The 27689-nt window shown below is 38.5% G+C and overlaps 1 protein-coding gene across 2 annotated transcripts in view; it reads left to right on the top strand.

Annotated features, from left to right (window-relative positions):
• The first annotated feature begins 1467 nt into the window (after positions 1–1467).
• The window catches only part of dctn4 (dynactin 4), a 27062-nt gene continuing 840 nt past the window's right edge, over positions 1468–27689 (top strand). The window contains exons 1-14 of one of the 2 annotated variants that reach the window (XM_061927522.2): positions 1468–1649; positions 4830–4900; positions 5000–5178; positions 8472–8515; positions 10859–10966; positions 11410–11430; positions 13555–13628; positions 15306–15418; positions 15488–15597; positions 15699–15772; positions 21175–21229; positions 21353–21460; positions 27491–27588; positions 27664–27689. The exon at positions 27664–27689 is cut by the window's right edge and continues 840 nt beyond it. In XM_061927522.2, the coding sequence (XP_061783506.1) occupies positions 1515–1649; positions 4830–4900; positions 5000–5178; positions 8472–8515; positions 10859–10966; positions 11410–11430; positions 13555–13628; positions 15306–15418; positions 15488–15597; positions 15699–15772; positions 21175–21229; positions 21353–21460; positions 27491–27588; positions 27664–27689 (1216 nt within the window). In that variant the 5' untranslated portion in view covers positions 1468–1514. The remainder of the gene's footprint in view (positions 1650–4829; positions 4901–4999; positions 5179–8471; positions 8516–10858; positions 10967–11409; positions 11431–13554; positions 13629–15305; positions 15419–15487; positions 15598–15698; positions 15773–21174; positions 21230–21352; positions 21461–27490; positions 27589–27663) is intronic. The other variant, XM_061927523.2, reaches the window with a different exon arrangement.

Below are 27689 nucleotides of genomic sequence, written 5' to 3' on the forward strand. Positions count from 1 at the left end.
GAGAAGAATATCGACCCTAGCTTCCCTGGCCTGCTGACATCAACTCCAAAACTGGACAGATCAGCTTTCAGGAAAAGAGAGCGAATGAGGGTATGTCTACAGAATATATTAATTGATGAAAATTGGGCTGTCTGCACTCTCAAAGTGCATGTTGTTGCCAAATGTATTTCATATGCTGTAAACCTAGTTCATGGTTGTTAGTTTCCTTTAATGCCAAACAAACACATACCAATCGTTGGTTAGAAGGCGATCGCCGAATTCGTCCTCGCTTTCTCCCGTGTCGCTGGCTGTCGTGTCGTTTTCGTCGGTTTCGCTTGCATACGGTTCAAACCGATATGGCTCAATAGCTTCAGTTTCTTCTTCAATTTCGTTTTCTCTACCTGCCTCCACACTACAACCATCCGTTTCAATACATTCGTAATCTGTTGAATCGCTTAAGCCGCTGAAATCCGAGTCTGAATCCGAGCAAATGTCGCTATATCTTGCTGTTCTATGCGCCATGTTTGTTTGTGTTGGCTTCACTATGTGACGTCACAGGAAAATGGACGGGTGTATATAACGATGGTTAAAATCAGGCCCTTTGAAGTTTTTTTTTTAGGGGTATTGCGTGATGGGTAAAATTTTGAAAAAAACTTCGAAAAATAAAATAAGCCACTGGGAACTTATTTTTAATGGGTTTAACCATTCTGAAATTGTGATAATGTTCCCCTTTAACTCATTCTCCTTCTATGCCACAGCAATATGGAATGCACTCCCAACAAGTTTAAAAGAAAGGGCCTCTCTATCCTCCTTCAAAACCGCACTAAAACAACACCTCCAGGCAACTTCAACCCTTGACTAACACCCTCCCCATCCCACCTCCCCGGATTGTAAATAGCCAAATGTAAATAATCAAATGTATTTCTAATGTATATACTTGTTCTCATGCTATCCGAACTCACTATGTTCTCTGCTCGCTGTACATTTCCTACCAAGTCAGACCTACACTGTTTCAATGTCTATTTCTCTGATGATGCAATTGTTGATGGCTAAAGTGCTGATATCAACCAAACCCTCCTCATCCCACCCTCCGGATTGTAAATAATGTAAATAATTCAATGTATATACTCTGATGAGTAACTTGTGCGATGACTGTATTATGATGATAGTATATATTTGTACCATGAATTGATTTACGTGGACCCCGACTTAAACAAGTTGAAAAACTTATTCGGGGGTTACCATTTAGTGGTCAATTGTACGGAATATGTACTGAACTGTGCAATCTACTAATAAACGTTTCAATCAATCAAAACAAGCCTAAACTGTGAACAAACAATGCCTTTGCACTACGTGATTTAAAAGAAAAAATATATATATATATTTTATGTGGCTTCCATTCATTCTTGTTTTTTTTTCCTGGAGACAGTTCCAGTGATGACCACAAGAGGCCGACATTTCAAGCTTCGAGTCGGTAACAAGCAAGCAGCACAGCCGACCCGTCACTGTGGTGCAAATCTGGCATACTGGCAGAGATGGCCTCCCTTCTCCAGCCGGATAGAGTCGTCTATCTGGTTCGTGGAGAAAAGCGGATCAGAGCTCCTATTTCCCAGCTTTATTTTTGCCGTTACTGCAGCGAACTACGATCCCTAGAATGTGTGTCTCACGAGGTACGTTTTTATCCTGTTTTTTTATTCATTGCTGTGACGTGCGAGCTTGTACGTTTTGTTAGCCGCAGTGCTAGCGGCGTTGACATGTAGGCGGGTCCCAAGGCGGCTTTCTCGTGCATCCATTGGCTGTGCAACCTGTCAGTCAACGCTTCGTTTCATTTGATTGGTTGCTGAGCGTGCATTGACTTCCGTTTATGTTAGTTCTCTTATAAGCTAACTAGCATAGCACTAGCCAGATGTAGTAAACATTGACAAACCCTTTCTTACCACAGTAATTATAAAATAATAATTTTGTTCCGGTGGAAAGAGAGTATTTTATCAGCCATATGTGGTGGTCGTTGTTAAAGAAGCTTGCTAATTCAGCTCACAGTTACGAACACCACACCCAAATGGGCTGAAATCAGCGTCCAACATGTAATTCCATCATTGGCTTGATATTTGTCGTGTTAAGAAATTCTAATAATATGTCAAATATGTGACTGTGTGTCCACTTCATTTGTATCCTCCTCTGTGAGTTATGTTATCCAATCCAGTCCAATCCACTTTATTTATATAGCACATATAAACAACAAAAATGCTTCCAAAGTGCTGCACAACAGTATTAAAAACAATATTCAAATATTATCCTTAGCTCCACCAATAACTGAATAAAAACAAAAAAAATAAAAAAATAAAACCAATATAAAACCAATATAAAAATAAATATGATAGTGTGTGAATGTGAGTGTGAATGTTGTCTGTCTATCTGTGTTGGCCCTGCGATGAGTTGGCGACTTGTCCAGGGTGTACTCCGCCTTCCGCCCGATTGTAGCTGAGATAGGCTCCAGCGCCCCCCGCGACCCTGAAGGGAATAAGCGGTAGAAAATGGATGGATGGATGGATGATTAAAAACGATTTCAAAGGGTAAAACCAATTAAAACAGTAAATAGAAATCAACATTTAAAAAAAAACACAGAGGACAACAGAGGACCAAACAACTCACATAGTGTTAAAAGCCAAAGAATAAAAGTGGGTCTTAAGAAGAGACTTAAAACACTCCACTGTGGGAGCAGTTCGAACATGGAGGGGCAGAGTGTTCCAGAGCTTAGGGCCGACCACAGAGAAGGCCCTGTCTCCCCTGGATTTAAGTCTGGTCTTGGGCACCACGAGCTGGAGCTGGCTCTCTGACCTCAGAGCACGCGCAGGAGTGTAAATTTGGATGAGGTCCGAGATATACTGAGGTGCCAGTCCATGTAAAGCTTTAAAATCAATTCTAAAATGAACAGAGAGCCAGTGCAAACTCTGAAATATTGGGGTTATATGCTGGCGTTTCCTGGCCCCTGTTAAAAGTCGTGCTGCCGCGTTCTGGACTAACTGCAACCGGGAGAGAGCTTTTTGGCTAATGCCAGCATAAAGTGCATTGCAGTAGTCCAGGCGACTTGAAATAAAAGCATGCACGACTTGTTCAAAAAGGTTAAAAGATAAAAACGGTGTTACCTTTGCTAAAAGACGAAGATGATAAAAACACGATTTTAAAACGCCATTGACTTGTTTGTCAAGTTTAAAATCGCTGTCTATAGTGACGCCAAGGCTGGTGACTTTGGGACGCACATAATTTTGCAATGGTCAAGACAGTGAGGGCCGGACCAAAAACTGAAATTTCCGTTTTTCCCTCATTCATTATTAAAAAATTCTGGGCTAACCAAGCCTTGACAGTTGAGAAGGGGTGTCAGGGGGCCGTGGCCTTTAGAAATCGGCATGTTAGTTAGCTATGCAAGCTCCTCTGACACTTCTTCCATTAGTACTAAGTAGGCATTTTATTTCCAGGATTGTTTAAAGGGAAACATTATTACAATTTCAGAATTGTTAAAACCATTAAAAATCAGTTCCCAGTGGCTTATTATATTTTTCGAAGTTTTTTTCAAAATTTTACCCATCACTCAATATCCCTAAAAAAAGCTTCAAATTGCCTGATTTTAACCACCCGTCCATTTTCCTGTGACGTCACATAGTGAAGCCAACACAAACAAACATGGCGGAAAGAACAGCAAGCTATAGCGACATTAGCTCGGATTCAGACTCGGATTTCAGCGGCTTAAGCGATTCAACAGATTACAAATGTATTGAAACGGATGGTTGTAGTGTAGAGGCAGGTAGCGAAAACGAAATTGAAGAAGAAACTGAAGCTATTGAGCCATATCGGTTTGAACCGTATGCAAGCGAAATCGACAAACGACACGACAGCCAGCGACACGGGAGAAAGCGAGGACGAATTCGGCGATCGCCTTCTAACCAACGATTGGTATGTGTTTGTTTGGCATTACAGGAAACTAACAACTATGAACTAGGTTTACAGCATATGAAATACATTTGGCAACAACATGCACTTTGAGAGTGCAGACAGCCCAATTTTCATCAATTAATATATTCTGTAGACATACCCTCATGTCAGCAGGCCAGGGAAGCTAGGGTCGATATTCTTCTCTTGATCATCTTCGGGACGGTGTGAGCCAAGACATCCAGGGGGGTTTAGCTCGCTCGTCTGCGGGAACAAACTGCCGCCATTGCTTGCCGTGCTACCGAGGTCCTTTGTCCCTAAATTGCTCACACACTCCGGCAGATTCAATGGGGGTCTGGCGGCAGATTTCTTTGACTTTATCGTTGGAAATGCATCTGCTTTGAGTGTCGCAGGGTATCCACACATTCTTGCCATCTCTGTCGTAGCATAGCTTTCGTCGGTAAAGTGTACGGAACAAACGTCCAATTTCTTGCCACTTTCGCATCTTTGGGCCACTGGTGCAACTTGAATCCGTCCCTGTTCGTGTTGTTACACCCTCCGACAACACACCGACGAGGCATGATGTCTCCAAGGTACGGAAAACAGTCGAAAAAACGGAAAATAACAGAGCTGATTTGACTCTGTGTTTGAGAAAATGGCGGATTGCTTCCCGATGCGACGTCACATTGTGACGTCATTGCTCCGAGAGCGAATATTAGAAAGGCGTTTAATTCGCCAAAATTCACCCATTTAGTGTTCGGAAATCGGTTAAAAAAATATATGGTCTTTTTTCTGCAACATCAAGGTATATATTGACGCTTACATGGGTCTGGTGATAATGTTCCCCTTTAATTTCCTCCTCAATTATCTTCCTGAGATGAATAATATCTGAATTTACCACCCTCCCCTTTCACTAAACCCAGGTGGACTCTCATTACTGCCCGAGCTGCTTGGAAAACATGCCATCTGCAGAAGCTAAACTGAAAAAGAACAGGTGAGGTTAACATAATGTAGTTTGCGGAAAAGTCTATTTTCACTTGCAAGTGGTCCGCTTTTTTGATGTATAAATTTGTTTCCAATGATGTTTTTGTAGGTGTGCCAACTGTTTTGACTGCCCTTGTTGCATGCACACCCTGTCTACTCGGGCAACAAACATCCCCGCTCCTTTGCCTGATGATCCTACTAAGACTGCAATGAAGAAGGCCTACTACCTGGCTTGTGGCTTCTGCCGGTGGACCTCCCGGGATGTGGGAATGGCTGACAAATCAGTGGGTGGGTACTGCAGGTTGTAGTCACCTGACGTGACGTCCGGCTCATTAAATATTTGAGACTCGAAGCGGTGGTTAGGCTGTTGTCAAATTGGTTTGGGCTGTATTTTGGCTTTCTCAAAGAAAAATTCCCTATGCTTGCGTTGTTTTAGGCTGTTGGGCCCCGTTTAAATCACGAAAAGGATGCAAGTTTTTCGGAGTTCCTTGAGAGGAAATCAAGAAGTGCAAAAGACTGTACATTGTCAAAGCTTCCATTATTGCCCTCTTGTTGTACCCACTGCAACTGTTTCCAATTCACGACTAATAATCAAAAAAACAGAAATTAATGGAATCCATAAAAATAATTTTTTTTTTTTTTTTTTTAAATCATGTAGAGCAGTCGTCCCCAACCACCGGGCCCGGTACCGGTCCGTGGATCAATTGGTACCGTGCCGCACAAGAAAAAAAATATATATATATATATTTTTTATTTTTTTAAATGTATTAAATCAACATAAAAAACACAAGATGCACTTACAATTAGTGCACCAACCCAAAAAACCTTCCTCCCCCATTTACACTCATTCACATTCATTCGCACAAAAGGGTTTTTTCTTTCTGTTATTAATATTTCTGGTTCCTACATTATATATCAATATAGATCAATACAGTCTGCAGGGATACAGTCCGTAAGCACACATGATTGTATGTTTTTATGACAAAAAAAAAAAAAAATAACAAAAAAAAAATACCATACCTTCTGTACCACCTGGAAATTATACGTGTCAATAAAATACTTAATATTTTCTCACTAGATTTTTTTCATTTTGACAGAAAAAATATATGTACTGCTTGAAATTGCATACATTTTAAACTTGAATTGTATCCAATATTGCAACAAATATTACAGTATATTATCATACTTTCCAAACATGTTTTTGTCTAAGTAAAAATACTTAACTTTACAGCAAACTACCTATCAAATTAATAAAAATGACAATACATTTTACGTTGTTCTTTACAGCATATTACTGTAAATTGAAAAAAACTACTACTGTTTTTTGCATTAGAATTCTGTTGACTGCGCTGCCAGTTTTTGACTGTAAAATCTACGGTTGTTGTTTTTAAAGGTGTATTACTGTAAATGGAAAGACGGTACATTCGTTTTTATGGTAGAAAAACTGGCAGCTAAGTTGCCAGAATAAAAAAATAACTTATACTGTTTTTCCATTAACAATATATAATGTTGTAAAAACCTATGTAAATTTAACACAAAAATTCTGGCAACTAAGCTGCCAGCTTTTTCCGTAAAACCCCCCCAAAAAACAGTGGTACTGTTTTTTCATTTACCGTAAAATGTTGTAAAAAATAAAAACGCAATATTTTACAGTAACATTTTGTAAATGTAAAGTTTTTACTGTAAAATCGACAGTTTACTTAAAACAATTTATATAATTAATAATGAAATCCAGAGGCAAATTCATACATTATTTGCTGTTACAATCGGCCCTCTGATGGCAGCCATAACTGCGATGTGGCCCTCAATGAAAATGAGTTTGACATCCCTGATGTAGAGCAACATTGTTTTTTCACAGTTTAGGCATTTTAACTGTCATATAATTCAGTAAAAAAAAACTAAAGTTAATTCCGTTTTTGAGAGGGTCTTTTTAGTTGTACACTGAAAAGACACTCAGAATGTACATGAAAATACATAATGCGGGATTTACAATATTAACTATGAGCAATAAAACACTGAATATTGAGAATATATAAATGTTGCTCCTCTACTGCAGACCACCTTTTATAATCGAGCAAGAGCAACAAAGATGCAACAAACACGGCGAAACATGAACGCCAAGGGTAAAAAACATCCACGTCTTCGATATAATATCACTGTTGTGCGGAACTTTGCTGTAGAACTCTGCCTCCGTCTGACACTCGCTGCTCAGTAAAAAAGCCCCGCCCACTCTGCCCCACTCTGTTCGTGCCTCGTCTGCATGAAGCAGAGCTTCGTATGTCACTCAAAAGTGCAAATTCTAACCATTGGAATCATTTCTATAGTTTAAAAAAAGATCTAGCGGGCCGCATTGAAATGTTAATTATGTTGTATAATGTCCAGGTAGCCCAGTAAACTGCTTTTTTATGCTGTTTTGCAAGACCTGTGTCATGTGACTTAAAACTTGACACCTCATTGGCTGGTTTTGAGACAGGATAGATTGCTTCAGTCCTAATTTACCGGAAGTGAGTTAGTGCATGTGCCTCACAATACGAAGGTCCTGAGTAGTCCTGAGTTCAATCCCGGGCTCGGGATCTTTCTGTGTGGAGTTTGCATGTTCTCCCCGTGACTGCGTGGGTTCCCTCCGGGTACTCCGGCTTCCTCCCACTTCCAAAGACATGCACCTGGGGATAGGTTGATTGGCAACACTAAATTGGCCCTAGTGTGTGAATGTGAATGTGAGTGTGAATGTTGTCTGTCTATCTGTGTTGGCCCTGTGATGAGGTGGCGACTTGTCCAGGGTGTACCCCGCCTTCCGCCCAAGTGCAGCTGAGATAGGCTCCAGCACCCAGCGCGACCCCGAAAGGGACAAGCGGTAGAAAATGGATGGATGGATGGAGTCTTGCTTTTTGAAGCAGCAAATCTTTCGACACTGAATTTTTTTACACTGATTGATTATACCTTGAATTTAATTTTAAAACAACAATTTTTTTTTCAATGAAATTGTCAGCATAATTTCATGTAAAAAAAATTCTGTTCACAAAATTCAAAAGCAAAAAATTCAATTACATAAATTCATCCATCCATCCATCCATTTTCTACCGCTTAATCCCTTCGGGGTCGCGGGGGGCGCTGGAGCCTATCTCTGCTACAATCGGGCGGAAGGCGGGGTACACCCTGGACAAGTCACCACCTCATTGCAGGGCCTACATAAATTCAGTGTCAAACAAAAAGATTTCGTAATAAAGACACAACCTAACCTCCATACCAACGAATAATACTTGAGATCACTCAACAAACTTATTTTTGATCAAGTATAGGGATCGATTCCATTGCATATTCAGATTTTTTTGCCCGTATCTACCGTACTTTTAGCGGTAAGGTTTAGGCGTACTCAAATAGTTCACACACACACACACACACACACTTGCCATGTTGGTTTAGATGACCACTACTTCATTCACCGGTGTCAGAAAAAGTCACGTGACTGAATACAATGTGAATTTGGCAGCAAATTGTGCCTATATTTAAAGATGTCTTTCATAAAGATAAAAAAATATCCAATGCTGTATGCATTCAAATTTCAATTTTGTTCTCCGCAGCCAGTGGTGGGTGGCAGGAGCCTGAAAACTGTCATACTCAGCGGGTGAGTTTTTTTCCCTTGCAGTCATTTAAATTCCATTGGGTTGATCACATGTTTAGTTGTGAATAGATGTCTCTGATTGAATACAGCCCACAACATCTCAATGGCTCAAAGTGTCTTTATATTATACCGGAACCTTTGAGGTTGGACACACAATCAGTTCAGGGATACTGATCAACATCCAGTTTGTACTTAGAAACACATTTTCCCAAAAGGAATCAAATTAATCAAACTATCGCTATTATTAAATGCAGTAACACAAGCGTAAATCTAATTAACGTATGTTAAACAAAACATAAAACTGCTTCGTGTTAAAAGATTTTTAAAATGAAGCATAAAAATTCAATTCCAAACTTCTGCCACAACAATCAAAATTCTAAAAAAAAAAAAAAAAAAAAGTAGTATGCTTGTGTTGTTTTCGGCTGTACGAATTGTTCAAATTGCGAAAAGGATAAATGTTTATTCATAGTTTCCCGAGAGGTAATCAAAAAGGATGGAAGAGTGCAAGATTTTACGAAATGACGACGAGAAAAGCAGCTCACACTCCAGTCCAAGCGAGCAGAGTCAAAGAATGCATTAGTTTGCGGTGATCACTCCGTTTAAAGGTTTGTTTAATACACTTTCTTTTTTTCTTTTTTTTCTTTTTTTTTTTTTTGTGTCCTGTCCAGCTTCTCAGGCAAATCCTATAGTTGATGTAGATGCCCATGTCGGCTGTTCAGATTTACTTTACAAGAGAAGTGTAGGATACTTCTCTTGTTGCCTTATTTGTATTTGACTTTATTAAATGTATTTATATTATCATTTAGTGCAGCCGGGCCGGAGCAGGAGGGGATAGAAAGAGAAAAAAAAGAAGACAGAGGGGGAAATTGTGGGGACAAGAGGGCGATTAGACAGAGAGACAAAAACAACAACAGCAAACAACAACAACAACAACAACAACAATAGAGCAACATCAGCAAATACGACATGTACACATATGATGGTAAAAGTAATAGCAAATAAGCAGTTAGCGAAAAATAAAAAATAATACAGAAATGACAATGAGCATTATTACACTACAAATGGATCAATACAAATACCAATAGAAATAGCGCTATTGATAAAGAACACTACCAATACTTTACCTTTATTATCAACAATACAGTTGTTCAAATGCAACAATACATATACGTAATGATAACTTGAGATACGAAAGAATACAGAAAAATGGAGGGGGAGAAAGAGAAGCAACCTACATTAACCTTGTAGATTGTTATAGTACCAATAGGTTAAGCTTTGTCAGTGTGCCATGTGTTTAATACACTTTCAACATTTATTATTTCCCATTTATTTGTATTTCTTAAACACTACGAGTGTTTTCAAAAGCACAGATTCGCTGACTCAAAGTAAAAGAAAGCAAATGTGAGCAAAACCTAAAAGAGTTAAGTTTTTACAAAAGGCAGCAATGATACATGAAGCTTTCAGCACATAGACAATGTTGACATGTATAGTCATATTTGGATAAAGTCGGGGAAAACCACGCTACTTGTAAATGGCGCGTGCAACAGCAACAAATGTGGCAGCTTAGACCCGAAGTTAAATAATAAATGCAACTTTACCCGACCAAAAACATTTCATATTTATCCGAGAGATTCTTGATACTAATTTCCTTGACCCAGCCACACACAAAGAAGTTGTAGACCTCTATGCTTTTACAAGTTTCGATATGTTTTGTCATGTAGAGCACAAAAGTCCGATATGTCTTTTTCTGATAAAGTATAGGGCTCTATTCCATTTCATAGTTAGATTGTTTGCATGTATCTGCTTTTTGCAGGAAGATTTAAGACTCTTTTCTACTCAGATAGATTGCGTGCTGCTTGCTGTACAACAGCCATCTTGGCTTGGTTGACCATCCCTGGTTGTCACTTCCGGAATGAAGTCACGTGACTGAATACAAGCAATTGAACGAACACGCTCAGGTGCTGAGAGGCAAGCTCAAAGTGAACCCCCTATACCATGTTTGAAAGCAAAAAATAAAGAAAACCAACACACATTACAATTAATCGATGACTCCAAAGCTATAGAGTTAATTTTCATTTATCGTTGGTTACCGGGATATTAAACACGAGTTGTTGTTCACAATGTATAGTTTTTTATGGGAAAATTGAGGTGCGTTCCTGGGATTCTTGAAAAGCAATTCTACTGCATCTTTTCAGATTTCAATGCATCAGGGATGGAGGACGCGTACTTGGCAACATCCATGCTATTGTATTGTATATTCTTGTAGTAGCTGTTGTCAACACATGTCATTTTCTTACCGACATCATTAAAAACAAGCGTCTCTCTCTGGTGTGACTTTCCCCCCAGATTAACAAACTGATGGAGTATTACCAGCAGCTGGCTCACAGAGAGAAGCAGGAGCGCGACAGGAAGAAGCTGGCCAGGAGACGACAGGGCATGCCTTTGGCTTTCTCGGTACACTGCTACTATTGTGCTGAGTCAAACATGAAGCCTTTTTGTAAAATCTGAGCCTCAGTGTAATGTTTACTTCATTGCAAAAGAGATTGATTTAATTTGCAAGTGAAGCATTTTGTTTATTTTTGTGTTGAGGATGAACATTTGGTGCATATGTGCTATTTAGAATGTTATTGCCAAGTAGTATAATATACTGGGCCTAAAAATCTACTATATAAAATATAGATCAGTCCATTTAATATTTCAGTTTCTTAATGCAAAACAATCTAATCCCTCACAATAATATTTAAGGCTTACCTGTATGTGTTTTTCCATTAAGAAAATGTCGGTGTTGCATGTCACCTGCCACTAATGTTTCCTTAATCACGTCACAGTCGCACCTTTACTCTCTCCCTTTTTCTTTGCTAATGCACCCTGATATTTTCTTTTTGATCCCCTCACAGCAACACACTATTCATGTGGTGGTGAGTTGTATTTGTCTTTTTTTTTTTTAAAACAACTTTTTAAACTTCCTTGTCTTCATTGCTACTCTGTGTGAGCTCACAGATCACATGAATGTCTCTTTGCTTACATGAGACTTTAGAGTCACAATGGAGCTTTTTGTACAGGCTAGCAGGAGAGACGTTATTGCTAAAGTGTATTATGTCTTCAGAACATTTATTTAAAGAGCCAGTGCATATTTATGTATCATGGTAATTCATATTGATTTTTTAAAGGGGCCCTATTATGCAAATTTAACTTTTTTCACCTATTGGTACCTGTTCTTGTGTTGAAAGTTGAAGTCAAACCATGGAGGTATTGCGGAGATATTTATAAAACAACCTTGCCTTCCTTCATTCTTCCTTTAAATAAACCGTTTGGAATTTGCTCAATTTGTGAAGTTTTTACCAAGTGTGACATCAGCGGATAGCTTTAGATATAGTAGAGATTTACCCAAAGAGCTTTGCGCGTGTCTGCCATTGTAGTCCTACGATGTAGTCAATAAGCTCCTTCTTTTTCTCTATCCTCGTGTTGTGGGGCAGACTGGCTTGTACATGCACATACCGTATTTTTCGGACTATAAGTCACAGTTTTTTTTCATAGTTTTGCCGGGGGTGTGACTTATACTCAGGAGGGACTTATGTGTGAAATTATTAACACATTACCGTAAAATATCAAATAATATTATTTAGCTCATTCACGTAAGAGACTAGACGTATAAGATTTCATGGGATTTAGCGATTAGAAGTGACAGATTGTTTGGTAAACATATAGCATGTTCTATATGTTATAGTTATTTGAATGACTCTTACCATAATATGTTACGTTAACATACCAGGCACGTTCTCAGTTGGTTATTTATGCGTCATATAACGTACACTTATTCAGCCTGTTGTTCACTATTCTTTATTTATTTTAAATTGCCTTTCAAATGTCTATTCTTGGTGTTGGGTTTTATCAAATAAATTTCCCCCAAAAATGCGACTTATACTCCAGTGCGTCTTATATGTTTTTTTTCCTTCTTTATTATGCATTTTCGGCCGGTGCGACTTATACTCCGGAGGGACTTATACTCCGAAAACTACGGTACATCCCCCGCCGTCGCCCTTTCTAATACGAAGTAGTTCGAAGTTATATCTGTCAGTAGACTCCATATGGAAGAGCTAAAAACTACAACATGGCTGACTTCGAGAAGAGGCAGTCAAAGTGGAGGCAAGTAAATAGCACCTCTCACAAAACGCCACATCATGAAGAGATGGACAGGAAGCGGCTTGAAGATGGTCTGTAAAACAATCTATTCAACATTTTGACCAAAGAACCACCATTACCGTATTTTTCGGAGTATAAGTCGTACCGGCCAAAAATGCATAATAAAGAAGGAAAAAAACATATATATAAGTCGCACTGGAGTATAAGTGGCATTTTTTTGGGATATTTATTTGATAAAACCCAACACCAAGAATAGACATTTGAAAGGCAATGTAAAATAAATAAATAAAAGTGAACAACAGGTTGAATAAGTGTACGTTATGTGAGGCATAAATAACCAACTGAGAACGTGCCTGGTATGTTAACGTAACATATTATGGTAAGAGTCATTCAAATAACTATAACATATAGAACATGCTATACGTTTACCAAACAATCTGTCACTCCTAATCGCTAAATCCCATGAAATCTTATACGTCTAGTCTCTTAGGTGAATGAGCTAAATAATATTATTTGATATTTTACGGTAATGTGTTAATAATTGCACACATAAGTCGCTTCTGAGTATAAGTCGCACCCCCGGCCAAACTATGAAAAAAACTGTGACTTATAATCCGAAAAATACGGTACATGTTATGTAGACCACAAGGAAGTGTTTTAAATGTAGAACAAAAAAATCACAGTAAGACCCCTGTAACAGCTACAACAAAAACATGCAAACACAATACAACAATTTTAGTCCATTCTCTCCTCCTAATCATGGCCAAAAGGTTTTATTGTCTCTCACCACAAAGCTTTTTTTTTTCTTATTTCTACTTATGCCCTATATTGCTTCTTTAATCGATGACAGCTTATGTCAGGAGTCGTATGTCTGATCCTTTTTCTTCTTGGTCGTGCAGGAAAAGTACGGGCTTGGGACACGGCTGCAGCGGCAGAGGGCCGGTGCACCCATTTCAACCCTGGCGGGTCTTTCGTAAGTTGCATGTTTTTTTTACACACAAGGGTTTTTATTGTCACTGCACAAGTACAGGGGGCACAGACTGGGGCCGAGAAAAAAACGTTCTAACTTTTGAACAGTAACCTAGCAACCATAGCATCTGTTTTTTAAATCCTTTTCTTCTCGAAAATGTCTCCACCTTCTGTTTCATTGTCTGTGCACAGACTTTAACGGATTTTCAATACAGCACTAACCAACTATGCATATTATGTATTACACAAGTATAATAAGTATGCTAACTAATGATAAATAAGGATGCAATGATGAACCGTGGTAAAACTCCCTACAATTAATATTGCTGTTCCAAATTAGAATTATCCTGAAACTGTGATCAATAACCACACTTTGATAAACTCACAGACCAGTAATACTGATTCCTTTACACTTTCTATCTTAAGCGCTAACATTAATACAAGACACATTATCTTCTTTCCCCATTAAGAAATGACATATCCCAATCTATACTTGTATCAAATGAAATATTAAATACAATATGTTGTCTGTTTTTATTGTAATTATTATTTTGTAAATAACAGTCTGTTAAAAGATTATAGTGTGTGTTAAATTATTTTTGAGCACATTCAACAACATGATAATGATAACCTTGATAATTTTGTTCACAATAAAATGAAATGTTCATATTGTTATGTCCCTAATGATAACATTTGCTTGCCAATGGTGTGTTTTTAATTGTTCTAATTTTTATTTTGAGCCAGTAAAATACATTAGCTTTCCATCCATCCACATCCATCCATCCATCCATTGTCTACCGCAGTGGTTCTCAACCTTTTTTCAGTGATGTACCCCCTGTGAATTTTTTTTTTGATTCAAGTACCCCCTAATCAGAGCAAAGCATTTTTGGTTGAAAAAAAGAGATAAAGAAGTAAAATACAGCACTATGTCATCAGTTTCTGATTTATTAAATTGTATAACAGTGCAAAATATTGCTCATTTGTAGTGGTCATTCTTGAACTATTTGGAAAAAAAAAAGGTTTTTATTTATATTTATAAAGGATTTTTTAATTGTTGCTATTTTTAGAATATTAAAAAAAATCTCACGTACCCCTTGGCATACCTTCAAGTACCCCCAGGGGTACGCGTACCCCCATTTGAGAACCACTGGTCTACCGCTTCGGGGGTGCTGGGGCCTATCCCAGCTGCACTGGGCTTAATTTTTGTGAATTAATAGAGCCACTTTACCTGACTTACATCATTTGTGCTTACACAATTACTGTTGAGAACAGCTGTCCTCTGCACGTTACATCCAGGACCCCCATCTGTTCTATGAGTATAAATAAATGGCCGACATTAAAAAAAAAAAAATTAAAAAAATTGACAGGGTGTAATTAATGGCCATTAAAAAAATCCCACCTCCTTAGTAGACAGTTATAAAGCAGATCAGGACTAATGGGATGCTAAATGCTTTCTTTTGAAATTGCAGATGTAATATAGCTAATCTAAGAACCAATGCTGTGACTGGGAAGAATTTGATTATAGAACATACGTTTTAGTGATTTTTTTTGTCCTGTGTTTAAACATGAGATTATGAGGGATAATGGACACTTAAGATAATTGTATGTGATTATAACTAAGTGGAAGAAATGGTCTTCATTATAAGGGAATATTGATGACCGGACATGTGTTACTTGGCAGTCTAAAAGAGGGGGAGGACCAGAGGGAGATCACCATTAAGCCTGCACAGGCTCTTGATGAGGTGGAGCCTCTGCCTGAAGATTTTTACACTAGACCCATCAGTTTGCCAGAGGGTAAGGAAATATTTCTCCTAAACAATAGTTAATTATGTGCCCTTTTGAAGATGAGTTTCATCTTCTCAGTGACCCGGCTGCGCCAGCGACTTCTGCAGCCCGACTTCCAGCCTGCCGGAGCCTCACAGCTGCACCCCCGACACAAACACCTCCTGATGAAGCGCTCACTGCGCTGCAGGGTGAGTAAAAAATATTCTGGCCCAACATATTGTCATCAATGTAGACTGATGATGACTGACTTTTGTGTTCATGTTTATTTTTCTCCATTTGAATCCCTCAGAAATGTGAGCACAACCTGAGCAAACCCGAATTTAATCCCACTTCAATCAAGTTCAAAATTCAGCTGGTGGCTTTGTGAGTGTTAAACGACAGACACACATTCAACATACACCCACACACGCCACACAACATTAGAAACACTTGAGATTCCATACAAGAGCTGTATAGAAAATGATGGCCTCGAAAAGATAATGAACACAATTTATAAGTTTGCAGGTAAACTGGTGTGCAGTATTTTCACATTATGTTTGTTGTCACTAAAGCTTTATTTAATTGGCTCAATGTATTGTATCAGAGACTGTGTAAAGTACAGCTTATACTACAGTTTTAACTTTTAAATTATCAACTAGGTAAAAGCTGCACCCACTTGGATGTAAAGAGGCAATGAGACAATACACATTATCAGCCACAGTACAGTAGGTATCCTATTTGTATTTGTTAATGATAGCCGTAAAATAATCCTCCATCAATGGAATTTTTGGCGTTATTTATTGTACACGGGGGAAATTATCGCTGAAATACAATAATCATCTGGCAACGCTGGCTAGTACAAATGCAGAGAAGTCACATGATCCAGACATACTGTAATCCAATCAGGTTGTTTTAATTTCAACACCGTGTTTCGTCATAAGAAATAATGTCGCAAAAACTTGTTGCAGGATCAATTGGCCATCATAAAACCTTTATCTGTGCAGGATAAACTTTTCCTTACTGCTGTACAAGTAGAATGAGCAGTGAACCACTGTATAATACAACATGTTTAAAATTAAAATGAAGTAAAGCTACTCACACTTTGACACCTAATGGACAGTGACCTGGAAGGTGCTTGCAGAGCGATATAGTGGCTTTTTAGTGTTAGCAGTTAATTGAGCTTTTTGGAATGAGTTGGAAAAAAAACAAAGGTAATGCTGACTTTTTGTGTGACATCATGTATGATCGTCAATGTAGCTAGCGAGGTACGCGCCCTTCGTCTTTATCACATTACAGTCTAAAAGAATGCAGCCAATTCACACGCCTCATTTTTCCTATAAGAAAACGATACATTGTGAACAACGGTACAATACGTCACGATATTAAGGCCTCGGTGCGGTATTACTGTAAAATTTTAATAAGACCTGGTAGAATTACCATAGTGTGAAAAATGAAGTGGCAGTGTATTTGAACAACAACATAATGATCAAATGTTTTAATTATTTTTATTACTACAAACATGTATTTTCTGAAATACTAGTCATTTTTTTAAAGAATGGTACAGAAACATCCAGTGTTTCAAGTAACACACATATTAACAAAAAAAAAAAAACTTTCTGTCAAGTGTCTATAAAGTGACAATATAAACAACCAGTGTAGCAACTCTCAAAAAATAAAGTTCAGTTTAGTTTCTTTTAACTTTTAACTTCCTGAGAAGCAGTGTCCTCTGCAGTGGACATTTTTGTATTTGTTTGAGGCATGCTGATTCACAGAAGGTTAACTATAACTATTAATAATGTAAACACTTCACAAATTGATGTTAGGCCTCGCTGGCTTCTTGGTTTCAAATCAGGAATATTTTGTAGTTTACTTCTCAGAAGGGCCTATTTAATAGCGCCAGAAAAAAAACTATACTGGTTTGTTGCTGTCACATGCCACAGCATTATTGCTAGCTAACTAAAACACAGCAATATTTATAATACTGTTACAATCCTACCAAAAATTGGAAATACAATATGTCGCCGACAAATTTATTTGTTGATGATAATAGTCAGTGATGTCGTCGCTCGTGTTTTTCCGTACAGAAACTAACATGCTTGCACCCAGTGACTGCTGAGCAACAGGAAGAGAAAAATGCCTGCGACCGCTGAAAAAAGCACCCCAGTGAAAACTAAACAGGTCAAAGACATGAATAAATCGCTCAATTTGCAAAGCGGATCTTGCTTTTCATGGCAGTACATCTGTGGTGCGGGAGCATTTGAAGCAGAGGAATGTCGGACATTTCAACAATTAAAAATGTGAGCGTCATAGTAAACAAACCTACATTTCCACTACTCGAAGCTGTGCTCATTCGTGTCAATGGTGTTTTTAATGTCTAAGGGACGTGCTCTAATGAAATAAACAACAAACGCTGCAGTGCCGGTGAGCAAAAAAATACTTGAATGGGCTTTTGCCATTTTGTTATGTACACGCTATGTCTTCACATTAGGTATGGGCGATATGGCCTAAAATATATACCGTGATATATATATTGCAGCCTCTTGCAATAATGATATATATCAGATTATAATATTTGGTGTTTTAAATTATAATAGAACCATATATATATATATATATATATATATATATATACCGTATTTTTCGGACTATAAGTCAGTTTTTTTCATAGTTTGGCCGGCGGTGCGACTTATACTCAGGAGCAACTTATGTGTGAAATTATTAACACATTACCGTAAAATATCAAATAATCTTATTTAGCTCATTCACGTAAGAGACTAGACGTATAAGATTTCATGGGATTTAGCGATTAGGAGTGACAGATTGTTTGGTAAACGTATAGCATGTTCTATATGTTATAGTTATTTGAATGACTCTTACCATAATATGTTACGTTAACATACCAGGCACCTTCTCAGTTGGTTATTTATGCCTCATATAACGTACACTTATTCAGCCTGTTGTTCACTATCCTTTATTAATTTTAAATTGCCTTTCAAATGTCTATTCTTGGTGTTGGGTTTTATCAAATACATTTCCCCAAAAAATGCGACTTATATATATGTTTTTTTTCCTTCTTTATTATGCATTTTCGGCCGGTGCAACTTATACTCCGGAAAATACGGTAGTTTGCGATTAGTTTAGTCATCGATTCGTTAAATCTATGCTATGCGCATTCGCAGAGGGAAAAAAAAAAAAAAAAAAAATGGAATTTTTTTAAATTTTAATTTTTTTTATAAACCTTTATTTATAAACTGCAACATGTACAAACAGCTGAGAAACAATAATCAAAATAAGTATGGTGCCAGTATGCTGTTTTTTTTCAATAAAATACTGGATAGGATAGAAATGTAGTTTGTCTCTTTTATCCGATTATTAATCGATTAATCAAAGTAATAATCGACAGATTAATCGATTATCAAATTAATCGTTAGTTGCAGCCCTAATATATATATATATATATATATATATATATGTATATATATATATATATATATATATATATACATACACACACAATCTATATATTTATACAGTGCAGAGGTATGTGTAATTAAATATGTGTAATGTAATTAGATAGGCCCGACATCAGATCGTGACGACAATGCAATATGAATTTTTGAAGTATAAACGATAACCCCTTGAATATTAAGAGCATGTGAAAGTTCCACTCCTACCTTGTTTCTTTCCTTGACATGACGACTTCCTTAAAGTTTTGTAACCAGTCAGAAATATCAAACGGCTAAAATGCGCCAAACATGGGGTGAGTGTTTTGCATATAATACCCGTCTTGCACTTAAGGGCTTTTATATATGTGTAATTTTAAATTATATATATGTGGGTTATAATGTCTGCAAAGTTCAATGAGGAAGATGTGTGTTATTTGTGACTATGTGTTGACTTTATTTGTTGGTTATAGTTAATTTACACCATGAGTAGGGACATATCTTTGCACTTTGTCATATATATTAATACTGTCCCACTACTAGTTAGTGAATTTCACGGACATTGACCATGGTTCTGCTCACCACCACATGGGGGTGATAAATCCACAGTGAACAAACGTCTGGATTCTATACCAAGGGTGGAGAATTACCTGGTGGGCCAGTCTTATTATTAAATTTATGATGTCTCGCGGGCCATTCTGAAGAGTCCAGCGGGCCACAGTTTGGACACCCCTGGATTAAGGTTTATGTGTTGAATAAATAATAATCTTTGTGATTAACACATGGTTTCTTATCATTTGACATGGTTGTTAACCTGTTAAACTGAAAGAAGGTTAGATATAATTATTGAATATGATTAAAATATTGTACATATGTATGAATGAATTAATGAATGAATTAATTAATTAATATTATTATATGTTGTCTAAAATGTACTTTTTCTGTGTCATTGACTGAATAAATGGAAAATGGAAAACAATTAAATGAATGAGATGAAAATCAAGAGTAAGATGACTAATTCTGTGTTAATATTTCAAAAAGGGCCCCAGGCTCCTCTGTAGTGGAAACATTGGTCCCTGAGGTCAAAAGGTTACAAACCCTTGATGTAGACCCCAAGGAAGTGTAAAAAAATATAAAAAATCGTAATAGTTTGTAAACTATAACAAAATGACAAAAGATTTTTGAAACTGAAAAATATCGATCTCACCGCTGTAGTATCAACCATATAATGACAATTTACTCTATCGATACTATCGATATTTGTATCTATCCATCCGCCTTTGTTTACATTCAAGTGATCTAGCATGTTTAGCTATTACTTATATATATATATATATGTATGTATGTGTATATGTACCGTATATCCATCCATTTTCTACCGCTTAATCCCTTCGGGGTCGCGGGTGTATATGTATATGTATATATATATATATATATATATATATATATATATATATATATATATATATATATATATATATATATATATGTATATATATATATATATATATATATATATATATATATATATATATGTACTTGTAAGAAACATAGCTTATTTATTACCATGGAGGCGAGGATTACTGACTTAGAAGTAGCTTTGCTGCACTCTGGAGGGACATTAGCCGCTGGCGAGGACGCTAGATTGCGTTGAGGATGCACTCGTTGGCTTGTCGTTGTCAAATTTGCGGGAGACAGCTGGAATGTGTCATCAACATGCATTATCACGATATAACGTTAGTAATAAAAGCTCACATTTTTATAATTTATATTGTCTATATCGTGCAATCGTACTTTACATACAGGCCGCTTCCAATATCCGTGTTTTATTTAGTAAGCAGGAAAGGAGTTAGCAAAATTTAGAATCTTGTTTAAATTCAGTTATATTTTGAACATACATGAGTATATGCGTTAATTCTACCCATATCACACTTTACCACATCACATATAATGCTCCAATTTAAGAAAAAGGATATAAGAAATGGAAATAAATACATTTTGTTAATTGGGAACCCATTGGATTTCCTAAGTACCCATTAAAATCACTACTACATGTTTTGAACTCCCAACTTTACCAACTGACGTTGCAACTTTGATATTCTATAGAACGTATAATTAATTCTTTAGCTAAATGCATTTGTAAAGCTTGGAGTGTTAGGAGGTTTTGTTTCTCTGTTTAAGCTACAGTGATTTTTATTTAATCTTATTTAGCATTTTAGCCCAGGGCTTTCTTTTTAATTTGACTTATTGTTTTTAGTGGTTGTTCTTATTAATTTCTCACCTTAAATGAAATGTTTTTGCAGGTCTTTTGTTGTTAATATAGTTCTATCTTTCCTCCCCTAGGAGTTACATCCCTGAAGTGAGAATTATGTCCATTCCAAATCTGCGCCACATGAAGGTCAGTATATCTAATGAGCTGTTAAAAACCCCCTTTTTGCATTTAATCTATAAATGAAGGGGTTATCTTTGTTTTGTTTCAAATATATTATTTAATTAAACGTTTGCCTTCTGGTGTCTTTAGGAGAGCCAAGTGCTGCTGACCCTAACCAACCCGGTGGAGAACATCACTCACGTCACACTGGTCTCTTGCGAGGAGGACGATCCAGACAACATTAACAGCACTGCAGAGGTAATCATTACAGCAGTTCCGTTTGCAGCACTTCTTTTAAAACACGTGAAATGGCTGCCGTTTATTTGACAAACATTGTGTGTGTTCTTGTTATTACTGCAAAAAAGGCAAACTCGAAGCGTGCTTTAATTACACTGCACCTGTTACATAGAAATAGTCTGGGGTGAAATCTCAATGAAAACAGGAAAAGCACATGAAATATGACCGACTGCTCTGATGAACTTAACAGGTCTTTTGGAGGCACGCTTCTGATAATTTGCCTAATTTATCGTAGAAATTAATTGCTCACGCCAACATCTTTAGTCAGCAGCGTTCTTGGAATGTGTTGAGCAATTACCTGGCAAGTGAAAAACTCTGGGGGACGGAAACAAAATTATTTGGCTTCCATTGACGCTATGGGATCATATTTGCTGAGCGAATCCAAATTTCATACATCTTGGAAACCGTTTGTCTTCAGGGATTCCGATTCAGGCTCCATGCTTTGTTTATAATACATAATGTGTGTTGTTAGGGAGCCAAGGGACCAAAGGCTTCCATTGAAATCAAATAGAACTGCAGTTTGTGTCCTTCTGGCATTACTTTGCAAAATCTACACTCTCCTTTCTGTAATAGTGGAGGCGAGGAAAATAGCATCTATTTGTCCCTAAGGCAGTGCAGGAGACATTGCTGCACCGTGGTGGAAAATACTGACAACCTTTAATAGCTCAGATATTGGCAGCGTTATAAAAAATGTCACTCTTTTAATGTCTCTTTTAAAAAATACATATGTTGGTATGAAATGATCTATTCACTATATCGCTACAATTTAAGCACCGACTCTCATTAGTCGTCCCTCGTTTATCCCGGTTAATTGGTTCCAGGTCTGACCATAGTAAACCATTTTTGCAAAGTAGGACTGATAATAATAAATCAAATATTTTAATAGAGTTAAAAAAAGACCTTCTAAATATGAATTTTTAACATAATTAGAGCCGTCAAAACAAAATAACACCCATATATAGTCACCTTTGCTGTAGTTTTACCCAATATAGTAGCATTGAGTGTGTTCTACTCTAAAATACAGTACTCACTGGTAGCCTGCAGGATCCCCAAAGCGTCACTAGAACATGGCTACTTATTAGGAGTGTAACGGTACACAAAAATTTCGGTTCGGTACGTACCTCGGTTTAGAGATCACGGTTCGGTTCATTTTCGGTACAGTAAGAAAACAACAAAATATACATTTTTTGGTTATTTATTTACCAAATTTGTAAACAATGGCATAACATACATATACACACAGGGTCCATTGCCAGGGTTAATGTGGTCAACATATATAAAAGAGAATCCTTTTGAATCGGGAAAAAAATCCTTTTTGAATCGAGAATCGCGTTGAATCGAAAAAAAATCGATTTTGAATCGAATCGTGACCCCAAGAATCGATATTGAATCGAATCGTGACCCCAAGAATCGATATTGAATCGAATCGTGGGACACCCAAAGATTCGCAGCCCTAGGGAAAATCATCATAGGTCTCCTTTAAAAAAGTGGCGCACATGACATGCAATAGTAGGTAGCAATGTGCAATATGTCCTCGTCCGCATAGAACTGGCAGTGGACCAACTCGCCGAGGAGTCAAGTCGCGTTTGAGCTCCGTTTGTCAGCTGTCGCGGGCAGAGCGAGCGGCGCTGTGATTCCATCGGAGGACGGTCTGCTGAGCTGCCTGTTGCCCGACAGGCGGCCGGTTTGTCTTGGCCTCTCCTTCTAATGATGAAGTCACGGGCCTGACTAGGTAAGTAAGAGCTCCTGGCCAAAACAAGAGCTTGACCCAATTCTATTTGCACTGCGGCCAAAAGTGAGCGTGCTGTTGTCTTTCTGCCTGATTTGATATTCAAACACCTGGAGGGGCCGCATGGAGCCACGCTTGGCTACTTACATTGACCAGCTCTTCCAAAAAGGGGGAGTTTGACTCACCTCCTAGTGCGACATCATGTTTGCTGACCCATGCAGTCATGACTCAAACAGTGAAATGTTCATTTTACTCCTTGAAGAATATTTTTCAAAAAGCTTTTTTAATCACCCACTCAAAGACCTGATGATTCTAGGCCACTGGTTCTTAACCTGGGTTCGATCGAACCCTAGGGGTTCGGTGAGTCGGCCTCAGGGGTTCGACGGAGCCTCCGTCGCGGAGGTCAAGACACACCCGACTCATCGTGTAAATAAAAACCTCTCTATCGGCGTATTATGGATACCCCCAAACAATGTTCCCTCTAATTTTCCATATGCGTGAGCAAACGCAAAAACTCCTTGAGCATTCAGTGGAGCACATGTGAGCGACGTCAGACGTGCACATGCAAGGTGGTCACACCAGCAGCACACCAGTCCCAAACCTGACTAAATGACAAGTTAAATGTTTTATTATTATAATCATTATAGTCATTATAATCCAAGAGATTATTTTCTAATATAAGTATTTTGGCCCACTTTCAATGACAATAACAAAAAATATTGTTTTTCATGAGCTGTGTACCGTATTTTTCGGACTATCAGTCGCAGTTTTTTTCATAGTTTGGGTACAATTTATACTCAAGAGCGACTTATGTGTGAAATTTTTAACACATTACCGTAAAATATCCATCCATCCATCCATCTTCTTCCGCTTATCCGAGGTCGGGTCGCGGGGGCAGCAGCCTAAGCAGGGAAGCCCAGACTTTCCTCTCCCCAGCCACTTCGTCCAGCTCCTCCCGGGGGATCCCGAGGCGTTCCCAGGCCAGCCGGGAGACATAGTCTTCCCAATGTGTCCTGGGTCTTCCTCGTGGCCTCCTACCGGTCGGACATGCCCTAAACACCTCCTTAGGGAGGCGCTCGGGTGGCATCCTGACCAGATGCCCGAACCACCTCATCTGGCTCCTCTCGATGTGGAGGAGCAGCGGCTTTACTTTAAGCTCCCCCCGGATGACAGAGCTTCTCACCCTATCTCTAAGGGAGAGCCCCGCCACCCGGCGGAGGAAACTCATTTCGGCCGCTTGTACCCGTGATCTTGTCCTTTCGGTCATAACCCAAAGCTCATGACCATAGGTGAGGATGGGAACGTAGATCGACCGGTAAATTGAGAGCTTTGCCTTCCGGCTCAGCTCCTTCTTCACCACAACGGATCGATACAGCGTCCGCATTACTGAAGACGCCGCACCGATCCGCCTGTCGATCTCACGATCCACTCTTCCCTCACTCGTGAACAAGACTCCGAGGTACTTGAACTCCTCCACTTGGGGCAAGATCTCCTCCCCAACCCGGAGATGGCACTCCACCCTTTTCCGGGCGAGAACCATGGACTCGGACTTGGAGGTGCTGATTCTCATCCAAGTCGCTTCACACTCAGCTGCGAACCGATCCAGTGAGAGCTGAAGATCCTGGCCAGATGAAGCCATCAGGACCAAATCATCTGCAAAAAGCAGAGACCTAATCCTGCAGCCACCAAACCGGATCCCCTCAACGCCTTGACTGCGCCTAGAAATTCTGTCCATAAAAGTTATGAACAGAATCGGTGACAAAGGGCAGCCTTGGCGGAGTCCAACCCTCACCGGAAACGTGTCCGACTTACTACCGGCAATGCGAACCAAGCTCTGACACTGATCATACAGGGAGCGGACCGCCACAATCAGACAGTCCGAAACCCCATACTCTCTGAGCACTCCCCACAGGACTTCCCGAGGGACACGGTCGAATGCCTTCTCCAAGTCCACAAAGCACATGTAGACTGGTTGGGCAAACTCCCATGCACCCTCAAGGACCCTGCCGAGAGTATAGAGCTGGTCCGTAAAATATCAAATAATATTATTTAGCTCATTCACGTAAGAGTAGGGATGATGTTTGATAAGAAATTATCGAGTTCGAGCCTATTATCGAACCCTCTTATCGAACCAATTCCTTATCGAGTCTCTTATCGAGTCCAGATAGGTTGTTGTATATAGAAAAAAAAAACACAATATTTGGTTTAACAAATCACTTCACATTCTCTACTGCTCGCTACTATAGTATTACCATATCTGAGTTATTGTGCAGAAATGTGGGGAAATAACTACAAATGTGCGCTACATTCGTTAACCGTGTTACAAAAGCAATTAATTAGACATATACATAATGTTGGATATAGAGAACATACAAACACTTTATTTATTGAGTCAAAAATATTAAAGTTCGATGATTTGGTAAAATTGCAAACAGCTAAAATGATGTGGAATTAAATGATGGAATGGATTAAGTAAATAAGTTAAACATTGTACTGATATGATCCAGTTTAAGAGGTTGTTCAAATGAATAGTGCTTACAAAGTACAAAGAAGAAGAATTATGAGAAATACTTTCAACCTTTTTGAAAATAAGACATTCTTCATCTCAGTATATTAATAACTGAATTAATTAATTACATATTACAAAACTGTTGTATATACTAATTCACAGATATCTTATTATAAAAAGGTCAGTAAATGATGTATATATTTGTCGGATCATGTTTTGTTTAGTTTATGTTCTGTTAGTTTTGGACTTCCTTAGTTGTTTTGTGCACTTCGGGGGTTTGTTTTAGTCACCATGGTTACTTATGATTTTCACCTGCCTTGTACGCGCACCTGTTGCTCATCAGAGACTCTATTTAAGCCTGCCTTTTCCGGTCACTCGTCGTGGCTTCATTGTTTGCATTTGCAACAGTTACGTTGCAAATGGTTTTCGAGCTCATGATTCCTGTGCTAAAGTTACCTTAGCTTCTAGTATTCCTGTGCTAAGTAAGTTGTTGCTTTAGCTTCTCGTGCGAACGGCACGCTTTCCTTTTGTTTCGTTCCTGTCTGTTGTAATGTGTATGATTTATGAACCTGCACGCTTTCATCCGGAGCCGTCAGCTCTGCGTCCCGGGTACTAACCGCAGCACGCTGCACCCGGTCCGTGACAAATGACTGAGCTACGTGACGTCATTTCTTGTGATGTCACACGGGGCATTTCTTGTCGGGACGGGAGTCGTTCCCAGGGATTCGAAAAAAGAACCAACTCTTTTTCTTTACTATAGTGGTCTCGATAACGGGTACCGGTTCTCAAAAAGGGATTTGAGTCCGAGGACTCGGTTCTTTTCTTATCGAACAACCGGGAAAACCGGTTTCGAGCATCATCCCTACGTAGGAGACTAGACGTATAAGATTTCATGGGATTTAGCGATTAGGAGTGACAGATTGTTTGGTAAACGTATAGCATGTTCTATATGTTATAGTTATTTGAATGACTCTTACCATAATATGTTACGTTAACATACCAGGCACGTTCTCAGTTGGTTATTTATGCCTCATAAAACGTACACTTATTCAGCCTGTTGTTCACTATTCATTATTTATTTTAAATTGCCTTTCAAATGTCTATTCTTGGTGTTGGGTTTTATCAAATAAATTTCCCCCAAAAATGCGATTTATACTCCAGTGCGACTTATATATGTTTTTTTCCTTCTTTATTACGCATTTTCGGCCGGTGCGACTTATACTCCGAAAAATACGGTACTAGTATTGCATGTCTGGGTGGGGGTCCTGCTTTGGAAATAATTTGTACCCCTTTCAGATATCGCATTTAGTACCCACTAAAACATTCACATGTTGCACAATGAGATGTAAACATGGGATCATGTGTACATTCCTGTTTGTAAAATGTATCTATTAGTATTTCTTTAAATATATTAACATAATTTCATGATTAATACGTACAAATGAAGATTAAATTAAGAAAAAACATTTTATTTTTCACTAAAGAAGGGTTCGGTGAATGCGCATATGAAACTGGTGGGGTTCGGTACCTCCAACAAGGTTAAGAACCACTGATCTAGACTATTTGTATTGCTCATCATACTTCCTCGCTAACTCCAAGACCCCCCGAATATAATCTTTGCTGCGTTTTCAGGTGCAGGAAATGTGTTTAGGCAGTCGTAAAATTGAATTGGAAGCAAAGCGAGAGATGAGACTCCTGTTTGACCTCCCGTGAAAGGAGAGGATTGAGTGTTTGGCTTGTGTTTGTCTTTGAGGTCATCGTGCCCCGTAAGGAGCTGCTGTTGGCAGGGAAGGATGCTGCTGCTGAGTATGATGAATTGGCTGAACCTCAAGACTTCCACGATGACCCCGAGTGAGTAGACACACACACACACACACGATCGGAACGACAGACTAACATTTCTACCTCATGCGGTCTTCTCCTCAGTGTTGTTGCCTTCAGGAAGTCCAACA

The sequence above is a fragment of the Nerophis lumbriciformis genome, linkage group LG35 (genome assembly GCF_033978685.3).
Source record: "Nerophis lumbriciformis linkage group LG35, RoL_Nlum_v2.1, whole genome shotgun sequence".
Lineage (NCBI taxonomy): Eukaryota > Metazoa > Chordata > Actinopteri > Syngnathiformes > Syngnathidae > Nerophis > Nerophis lumbriciformis.